Below are 11,023 nucleotides of genomic sequence, written 5' to 3' on the forward strand. Positions count from 1 at the left end.
GCAGGCTTCCTCTGCGGCGTTCCTGGCTCAGATCCCAACTCGAGATTTGTAGAGCGGCCACGTGGTCCTCCATCCACATGTTCTCATCACACTACGCCATCACGCACCAGGCTAGGGATGATGCAGCCTTCAGCCGTGCAGTACTCCAGTCAGCAGTGATCTCCAACCCCACCACCTAAGGTTAGGCTTGTGAGTCACCTACTTTGAATGGACATGAACAACCACTCAAAGAAGAGAAAACAGTTACCCACCTTTTAGTAACTGTTGTTCTTTGAGATGTGTTGTTCATGTCCATTCCAATACCCACCCTCCTGCCCCTCTGTCAGAGTGCCGGCAAGAAGGAACTGAGGTGGTGGAGGGTCGGCGGGCCCCTTTACAGGGCGCCGTAGTGGCGCCACTCCAGGGGGTGTCAGGGCCGACCCTACGGACGCTGCTAGGGGAAAATCTTCTGGCTGGCGTGCACGCAGCGCGCACACACCTACTTTGAAGGGACATGAACAACAGATCTCGAAGAACAACAGTTACTAAAAGGTGGGTAACCATTTTATCTCCTTTCTAAATGGCTTTGAGATCTGTGTGTAAAAAGTGCTATATAAAAGCTAGCTATTAGAATGTTATTGTCAACATTTAACAAACAGGCAGAATTCAGCAGTTGCATTATTCATCCTGAATTTTTGCACTCAGCATTAGAAATCCTACTTGTGACGATATGCTGTAGATTTTGGTGTTGTATTTACCAGTTTATATTGAAGCTATGAACAACCAAGACTTGCAAAAGTGGAGGAAATACTAATCATTGATATACTGGAGAATCGGTGGTTATATGTTTGTTTCAAATGCTGTCTGCAGATTATTTCTTGTAAGGATGGAAGGAATAAACCTTAATCAGTATTAAGGAGACAAAGCCTTGCTGAAGTAAAATTGTGCTATTTTAACAATTTTCTTGCTTCTCTTCTAGATGGTGACAAGGCTGATATCTCTGCAAGTTTATATCCAGACATAAACATTATTGCTGGAGCACTGAAGCTATATTTCAGAGACTTGCCGATTCCTGTAATCACCTATGAGACCTACTCCAAGTTTATAGAGGCAGCAAGTAAGAATTGCATAACAATTCATATAATGTTTAATTACATTTTCTCCTAAAAAATGTTTTTATATTAAAAAAAAAAATTCAAGACTTTCCAACAAAGTGGAAGCAAATACATTGCTTTGTTCATTGCTCTTCCATCATTTTCCTCTTTTAAATGGAATGTTTATATCAGTGTTGATATAGAGCTGTTCCCCTGCAGCTATGTATGGCTGTGTAAATCAAGGTAGCTTCTCTGGAGTCAAGGGAGCTACAACTTACCAGCTGAGGATCTGAGCCAATCTGTTTACTGTAATGGGAGCTGTTTATGCAGTTGTCTTAAAAATACAGTTCTGCTTTAAAGGGATTAAACCTTTAGGGATTAAACCTGCTTTAAGGCATTAGGAGATCCCTAGGGACAGGAAAGGAAGCATCTTTTCTCTATTCTACAAGCTACAGAGTAGTAATGGAGCTGTTCCTCAGCTGCTATTCTATTCACAGGGCAGAGTAGCTGCTATAATGCTTGTTCCTGTACACACCCAAGACTAGAATAGTCAATGACTCCACCAGGTCCTGTTTTTCATACCCCAGGCCCCAGTTGCCATTGTGAGGGAGCATGCAGTGAGCCCCTATGAAGCTGAGCTTTATGGGAAGCAGTGGATGCACATCCCCTGTATTAGCTCTCATGTTCTCTGCTCCCCTTATGCAGCAGAACAGCACTGGCTCCAAAGCAAATCTGGCAGAGGAAGAAGCAGGATTTGTCCCCAAGTTTCTTTGTTAATGATACTGTGTTATACATGATGACATTCCATTATAAAAATTTGCTGAAATGGAATTGCACTGGAACTAGGTTAGTGCACAACTCTGAAAAGATTCCAGAATAAATCCATTTAAGATTTCAATTAAGAAATCATGCATTTTTTAAATAACTGAGTCCCATTGATTTTAAAACTGTACTTTAGAGCAAAGAACGTAAGAACGGACATACTGGGTCAGACCAAAGGTCCATCTTGCCCAGTATCCTGTCTTCTGACAGTGGCCAGTGCCAGGTGCTTCAGAGGGAATGCACAGAACAGGTAATTATCAAGTGATCTATCCCTTGTTGCCCATTCCCAGCTTCTGGCAAACAGAGGCTAGGGCCACCATACCTGCCCATTCTGGCTAATAGCCATTGATGGACCTATCTTCCATGAATTTATCTAGTTCTTTTTTGAACCCTGATATAGTCTTGGCCTTCACAATATCTTCTGGCAAAGAGTTCCACAGGTTGACTGTGGGTTGCATGAAGAAATACTTCCTTTTGTTTGTTTTAAATCTGCTGCCTATTAATTTAATTTGGTGACCCCTAGTTTTTATGTTATTTACCTTCTCCAAACGGGTTATGATTTTAAAGACCTCTATCATATCCCCCCTTAGTCATCTCTTTTCCAAGCTGAAAAATCCTTGGTTTATTAATCTCTCCTCATATGGCAGCCATTCCATACCCATAATCACTTTTGTTGCCCTTTTCTGAATCTTTTTCAATTCCAATATTTCTTTTTTGAGAAGGGCAACCACATTTGAATACCGCATTAAAGATGTGGGCATACCATGGATTTACACAGAGGCAATATGAAACTTTCTGTCATATCTATTCCTTTCCTAATGATTCGCAACATTCTGTTAGCTTTTTTGACTGCCGCTGCACACTGAGTGGATATTTTCTGAGAATTATCCATAATGACGCCAAGATCTTTCTTCAGTGGCAATAGCTAATTTAGACCCCATCATTTTGTATGTAACATTGGGGTTATGTTTTCCAATGTGCATTACTTTGCATTTATCAACATTTGTTGCCCAGACACCCAGTTTAGTGAGATCCTTGGTAACTCTTCGCAGTCTGCTTTGGACTTAACTATCTTGAGTAGTTTTGTATCATCTGCAAATTTTGCCACCTCATGTTTTCCCCTTTTTCCAGATCATTTATGAATATGTTGAACAGTACTGGTCCCAGTACAGACCCTTGGGGGACACCACTATTTACCTCTTTCCATTCTGAAAACTGACCATTTATTCCTACCCTTTCTTTCCTATCTTTTAACCAGTTACTGATCCATGAAAGGACCTTCCCTCTTATCCCATGACAGCTTACTTTGCTTAAAAGCCTTTGATGAGGGACCTTGTCAAAGTCTTTCTGAAAATCTAAGAACACTATACCCACTGGATCATCCTTATCCATATGCTTGTTGACCCCCTCAAAGAATTCTAATAGATGGGTGAGGCATGATTTTCCTTTACAAAAACCATGTTGAATCTCCTCCAACAAATCATGTTCAGCTATCTGTCTGATACTTCAGTTATTTACTACAGTTTCAACCAGTTTGCCCAGTACTGAAGTTAGGCTTACTGGCCTGTAATTGCTGGGGTCACCTCTGGAGTCTTTTTAAAAAATTGGTGCCACATTAACTGTCCTCCAGTTGTCTGGTACAAAAGCTAATTTAAATGATAGGTTACATACCACTGTTAGTAGATCTGCAATTTCACATCTGAGTTCCTTCAGATCTCTTGCTGGAGCACCCACGGGGAAAAAAATGGTGGGTGCTCAACACCCATCGACAGCCCCCATATCAGAACTCCCCACCTCCCAGCACCTCCAGCTCACTGGCAGCCCCACCAATCAGCCCCTCCCACGGACCAGCTGCTCCACAGCATGCAGGAGGCACTGCGGGGGGGGAGAGAGAAGCGAGGGTGCAGCCCACTCAGGGGAGGGGGCAGAACAGGACGGGAAGAGGCAGGCTTGGAGTGCAACCTTGGGGGAAAGGGTAGAGTGGGGGTGGGGCCTGGGGCAGGACTGGGGTATGGGGCAGCACCCTTTGGTACATTAGAAAGTTGGCACCTATGCCTGGGTGAATACCATCTGGTCCTGGTGTCTTATTACTGTTTAGTTTATCAATTTGTTCCAAAACCACCTCTAATGACACTTCAATCTAGGACAGTGCCTCAAATTTGTCACCTGAAAAGATTGGATCTGATTTGGGAATCTCCATCACATCCTCAGCCATGAAGACCGATGCAAAGAATTCATTTAGTTTCTCCGCAATGGCCTTATCATCCTTGAGTGCTCCTTTAGCATCTCAATCATCCAGTGGCCCCATTGGCTGTTTAGCAGGCTTCCTGCTTCTGATGTACTTTTTTTTGCTATTACTTTTTGAGTCCTTGGCTATTCTTTACATTCTTTTTTGACCTTTCTAATTATATTTTTTATACTTCACTTGCCAGAGTTTATGCTCTTTTCTATTTTCCTCAGTAGGATTTAATTTCCATTTTTTAAAGGATGCCTTTTTGAAGCATGGATAAGCAATAAGCATAATGTTCTTAACTATTCCCCTTTCCCTTCCTCCTTGCCACACAGTCTTAATATCATCACAGGCATCTCACTTACGCTGCTCTCTCTTTCTTTCCTCATCACATGAAATTCTTCAAGCTTGTCATTAATCTTATAAATAACATGCTCAGATCAACTTTCCAGCATCAATTTACTAATATTTTAAAAAGCATGACAAAGATTTTTAGCCTTCTGAGGTTCAATCTGTTTGTGTTCCTAAGTTTTGATGAAAAATTATGTAGCAAATATAACTTTGACTTGACTTGAAACATATAATGCCACATTCTTCTTTTATAATTCCTGACTAGATAGTTGGACATTGCCAAATAATATGTTAAATTACCATCACAATTCCCACATCACCATTATCTAGAATACAATACATAATTTTGTGATGTTGTTTGATTTTAATTTCATTAGCAAATTTTTAGTACAGTCCAATATATTTGACCCTTGCAATGGGAATTTACGTTAAATATATCCTTTGAGGCAGCGAACTCATGCAGCCTGTGCAGGGCTTGGATGTGAATTAGTATAGCTTACCCCCCGTTAGTCACTGCGTACCAGAGGCCACCCATGCTGCCTATATAAGAACTGTGCAAGTGCCAGTCAGCATCTGCTCAGTGCAACGGCTGCTTGTCTCCTCAACTGCTAGGTGTAGTGCTGTATTCTTGGAATAAAGCCTGATACTGCTTCAGCTGAACCTGAATCTGTTGTGTTATCTAGTTCCAAGACACCCATCTTTCTTTGACAGATAATCCAGATATCACATAAAATCAGAGGCTAGATGAAGGGTAGATGCAAGTCAGAATATTAAAAATACTATAAGAGAAGGCTCAGGTGGTGCAGGCAGACATGCAGGCATAAAAGTAATTACACAAAGTCTCAGTTGTTGATTGCTTGACAGGTTAAAACCATTTTGTTAGCTATCTTGGCATCCTTGCAAAAACGCTCCATATAGAAATGTAATATTTATCCCCAGCTGCACATTCAAGAACTGGACTATACCATCTGTCCTTATAAATGATTCTGCAACATTATTGTAGCTTCTTGCATTATTGCCTATTTATGTGTGTAAAACTACTGACATTAATTCTGTTTTGTGTTTTACAGAAATCTCCAATCCTGATGAACGATTGGAAGCTGTCCATGAAGTGCTGATGCTGCTTCCTGCTGCGCACTATGAGACACTTAGATATCTAATGATTCATCTCAAAAAGTAAGTCAGTTTGCATGTGGAATAACCCTTGAACAGCTTACATCTTTCTACTCTGACACAGAGATAGAACAGAAAGCAATTATAAGCCTCCGGCCCAAAGGTTAAAACTACACTGCTACAAATAAGGTGAGAACAAACAAGAAGAGTAACTTTGCACTTACACAGCATAGTGCCTTCCATCAGCAAATATCAATATATGTTAGAAATGTTCATTTAGTTTTGTAATCACCACACACAAAAGAAGAAAATACAATGATTTTCCTACGTGAGACATAATAAATAATTAGGTACACTTTGTAATACAACTGTAGTTACAGATGTAGTTAACAACTGTTCTTTGTGTATGCGTCAGGGTGGACCTCATTGTAGGGGATCCATGCAAGACTGGAATTTCTCTAAATAGCTGTGTCCATCAGGGCCACACAGGGTCTCCTTGGGCTTCCATAAAAGTGCACTAAGAGTAAACCTCCCTCATTTTCCTCTTTCCACCAATAGGAGTCAGATGGAACCTGGCAAGTATCCAACCCACTAATGCTTATTTTTGACTAAGCCTTCTGAAAATCCTCTTTAGAACATTTCTGGTGACCTTGATTTTTGACTGCTGTGATCACTTCGACCCATCTGGACTTGGTACTGACTGACTGCTAAACCCCTGTACAAATCCTCCTGTAGAGGGGTCCTTAGCATGGTGGACTCAAAACCTGGTCTTCACATACTGTCCATCCTATGATGGCCAAAGTCTCTTAAAAGATGGCACCAAAAGTTCCTCGGCTATCTAGGAAAGTCTCACATTCTCAGCACATGCTCAGTGTGCATGTCCTTCTCTGCTAGGACATGTGAGACATGAGGCTGAAGCTCCATCTTCTGGAACAATCCATGAAGGTGTCCTCCGACCCTGAGGAGACAAGCTCTAAAATCCTGCTAGTAGACAAACCAGCATCATCCAGTGCCCCATTTAGCAGACAAGCTACCTTGAAGACTAGCACAGAGAAAACAGCACTGACACCCCAACACCGAAGCTGACCTCAATATCAATCAACAGTATCAAAATGGGCACAAAGACCTCCAGTGTTGAAGTCCAGCATGTACAGGGACTTCTTGAAACACAGAGGCAAAGACTCCAGATGGAGCTTAGCATCCTCCCATACCACACAGCACAAAGCCTCTGGAGATAAATCCATCAAGTCCAGCACAGTTCAAGGGTTGGGGAGAATGAGCCAAAAACCCCACTGGCACAAATCGGGGCTCCAGTGATACAACCCTCAGCATCAAAGCAGAACACAGAGAATGAGCTCAAGGGAGAACTGGAACAGCCATCAGTGCTGAAGCACCTGTAGGTACCAATACAGACCCTGGTAGTGGGAGTCCCATACACTTGGATGCTGTCTCTGGGGGAGATCTACCCCTCCTCACTGTCACCAGGGCATATGTTCGCCCCATCTTCAAATAGTAAGCCTTCTCTTCTGATATCAGCGGTCAACACCACAGAATATAGTCTTCTGGCTTCCTTTGCAGGACCCTGCCACTATCAGTCACCATGGCCCTGCTGGTGTTACTGGGGTCCACCATCTCGTGCATCAAAAAGCCACTCTCCACTACACTCAAGGAAGAGGTCACTCTCCCCATCAGCATCTCTGGCCAGACCACCTATACTGGAGTACCAGGAGGATCCAGATTCAGGGACAGAGCAACAACAGTGCCCTGTATCACCACCAAAGGCCCTCATCTTCATTTCCTGACAAAGCAGTATCCTCAGCACTGGTACCAGGACCTCATGACTGTAAACACTCCAAAATCTCCATGTGAAGACTGTTGAAACTCTGGCAATGGAGATGGCAGTGATAATCAGAGAAATTCCACAAGCTATTTGATATCGTGTCAGCTTCTGGTCCAGCCAAGATTGTCTTTCCCATAAACGGAGGACTGCTTGACCCTCTTATGGGCTTATGGCAGATGCTGTGTATGATAGCATCCACTGTGAAGCATATCAAGAAGAGGAACCAAATATCTCCAATGGGATTTGAGTACTTGTATTCTCAGCTAGCCTGGGCTCTTTAGTTGTGTCGGAAGTACAAGAGTACCCCCAAGGATACCAAATGGCTCACCCTATTTGGGAGAAAGTCATACTCCTTTGCTTCTTTACAGCTGTGTATAGCTAACTGCCAGGGATTTCTGACCCGGTATGACTTCCTAACATTGGGCAGAGTGTCACACTTCCTTGAAAACGTCCCACACAAGAGCAGGAAAGAGCTAAGGGACATAATTAAGGAAGGTCAATTAGCAGCTATGGTGGATGCTTCCAACACCTCAGCAAGATTGTTGGCCATTGCATTGACAATGCAGAGAGAATCCTGGTTCCAAGCACTGGGCATACCAAGAGAGGTACACGACCCATAAATATATAGCAAATGCACAGACAGTGCTCTGCACTTGCTAAAAGACTCAGAAGCCACAGAGATTGTCCCTTACAGGTTCATCCAAATTCTCATCCAAAGCAGGAATTCAGCACCAGGAAGACTTACTCCTCCAAACAGAAAAGACATTCTGGTACAATACAGACCCAGTAGAGGCACCAATACTGAAAATCCTCAATTATATGCAGCTCCTAAAACAGGCTGGACTAGCATTTGGTTCTCTCAAGTTCCATCTAGCAGCAATGTTGGCATGTCACATGCCAGTACAGTTGCACTTGATCTTCTCTTATCCAGTGGTATCAACATTTCTTAAGGGCATCCTTCATATTTACTCTGCCATTAGAAACTAAACTCTTGTGGGATTTCAACATTATTCTGCTATAATTCATGGAGTTTCCCTGCATCACTTACCATCAAAATAGTCTTTTTGGTGACCTCCAGTTCTGCCTGGAAAGTGAGTGAGTTCCAAGTCTTTGTGGTCGGACTGCCTTACAGATCTGTCTTTGGGGACAGGGTGATGTTGAGACCACAACTCAAGTTCCTCTCTGAGATGGTCTTGATCTTTCTCCTGAGCAAGTCTGTTACCTTGGCTGTGTTCTTTTCAAAGCTGCACTTGATGCAGGGAGAGAAGAAACTGCATGCCTTGAATGTAACCAGGGCTTTGCTATGTTACCTTAGTAGAACCAAACCTTTTGGGCTGCCTCTCTGCCTGCTTGTGGCCATTTCCAGCCCATCTAAGGCCAAGACATCTCGTCACAGAGGATCTCCAAGTGGATCACACAGTTCATTTCCACCTGCTATCAGCTGGCTCCTTCTGAACATCGAGGTGCACTCTACCAGGGCACAGGCTGTTAAGCATTATACCCTTGACATGGCAGTCAGGGCAGACACCAGGTTCAGGGGGGCAGTGCTACAATCACTGTGTGACTGATGTGGCTGGAACTCCTCACTTCAGTCATTCTGAGAAGACACTCCTTGCCAGTCACCTACAGTGGGATCCACACTGACACATACTTGAAGAAAGAACGGTTACTTACCCTCCAGTAACTGTTTTTTCTAGATGATGTAGTGTGTGTCGATACCATGACACATCTCCAACACCACTTTTGAAGTCCTAGAGTAACCAGTTTTGAATTGCGAGGAAACTGAGGTGAGGATTGCAGCTGCTGCACCCTTTATGCCCTTGACGAATGAATACGAGGAGGCACAGGGCTCACGTATGACCCTGACAGACACTGCTATTCAAAGAAATTCCAGTCTCACGTACCTAGGCACATGTGCACCAACGATGGGATCCACACTGACTACATCAGGCCTGCACAACCTGCGGCCCGCGGAGCCTCACTGTGCGGCCCGCGGGGGGATTCTAAATCCCCCGCACATGGCGCTCTGCGAGCAGCCCAGAGCCCTCTGAATCCCAGCCGCAGCCGGGAATCAAAAGGCTCTGCGCTGCCTGCAGGGACAGGGAGCCCTGAGCCCTTTAAATCTCAGCCGCGGCCAGGAATCAAAGGGCTCTGGGCTGCCAGCAGAGATTCCCAGCCGTGGCTGGGATTTAAAGGGCTCAGGGCTCCCCGCGGCTTCGGGCACCCCAGAGCCCTTTGAATCCCAGCCGCAGCTCCGGCGGCGGGGCCGTGGCTGGGATTTAAAGGGCTCAGAGCTCCCCACACTGCGGGCATCCCAGGGCCCTTTGAATCCCCGCCCGCAGCCGCTGATTGCCCCTTCCCCTGGACCCCTGCCCTAACTGCCCCCCAGGACCTCCACCTCCTATCTAAGCACCGCTGGTCCTTGTCCCCTGATACCCCTCTCCCGGGACCCCTGCCTCTAACTGCCCCCCAGGACCCCACCCCATATCTAAATGCTGCAGCTCCTTGTCCCCCGATTGCCCCCTCCTGAGACCCCTGCCCCTAACTGCCCGTTGGGACTCCAACTCCTATCTAAGCTTCCCTTCTCCTTGTCCCCAACTGCCCCCTCCTGAGAGCCCCTCCAACTTCCCCCTAGGACCCCAACCCCTACCTGTCCCCTGATAAACCCCTGGGACTCCCATGCCTATCCAACTGCTGCCTGTCCCCTGACAGCCCCCCTGAACCTCCGCCCCATCCACCCCCCCTGCTCCCTGTCCCTTGACTACCCCCTACCCTTCTCCAACCCCCAGCCCCCTTACTGTGCCACTCAGACCAGCATGTCTGGCTCCATGTAGCTCCAGACACGTTGCTGCCATGCTCCCCTGCGGAGCCCACAGCCTCCCTCCCTCCAACACCTGCCTTCCAGATTTGAACACCTCAAAATTCAGGAGTGCTCAAGCTCAGTTTGGGCAGCTCTTACTTCATTTCTCCCAAATCAAATATACTGATCCACTGTAACTTGCTGTAGGAAAAGCAGGATAAAATTAAGCAAGAAATGCTTATTAGGACTGGAATTGCTATTTTCAACAGCCATTGCCTTTTTGTTTGTTTTAAAAGGAAGACAGTGATATTGCATTGGCAAATTCCCCATAGAAAGAAAGAGTGGAACAAAAGAATAATAAAGGCACCTCAACTTGTCCTCATTTATGGAGGACAGTCTTATAATATGCATCCAGATATCCTCCAATCACACAAGCTGAAAATTGTTCCCCTTTACTGCAGCTCTGTAACCATATGAGAACCAATCCTGTCTGTGTTTTGTGCACATCCAAAATTCCTGCTGAATGACCTGCCTTGGGAGCAAGTTACCAGTGACCCAGGGCTGGGGTGGCAGGAGGTGTGGGGCGGGGGCACTGGTGGGGGGGAGCCCAGGGCTGGGGCAGCAGCGGGGTGGGAGAAGGGCACTGGTGGGGAGGAAAGAGGGAAGCCAAGCACTGGGACGGCAGGGTGTGTGTGTGTGGGTGGGGGGAGAGCCCAGGACTGGGGCAGCAGGGAGGTACAGGGGGGCAGCCAAATTTTTTTTTGCTTGGGGCAGCAAAAAACCTAGAGCCGGCC

The 11,023-nt window shown here is 45.4% G+C and overlaps 1 protein-coding gene across 1 annotated transcript in view; it reads left to right on the forward strand.

Annotated features, from left to right (window-relative positions):
* Window positions 1-11,023, forward strand: part of CHN2 (chimerin 2) — a 205,788-nt gene that overhangs the window by 192,180 nt on the left and 2,585 nt on the right. Inside the window, exons 11-12 of the mRNA XM_050938674.1 lie at window positions 959-1,096; window positions 5,547-5,652. Of these exons, the coding sequence (XP_050794631.1) occupies window positions 959-1,096; window positions 5,547-5,652 (244 nt within the window). The remainder of the gene's footprint in view (window positions 1-958; window positions 1,097-5,546; window positions 5,653-11,023) is intronic.

This window comes from Gopherus flavomarginatus, chromosome 2 (assembly GCF_025201925.1).
Source record: "Gopherus flavomarginatus isolate rGopFla2 chromosome 2, rGopFla2.mat.asm, whole genome shotgun sequence".
In the NCBI taxonomy this organism is placed as follows: domain Eukaryota; kingdom Metazoa; phylum Chordata; order Testudines; family Testudinidae; genus Gopherus; species Gopherus flavomarginatus.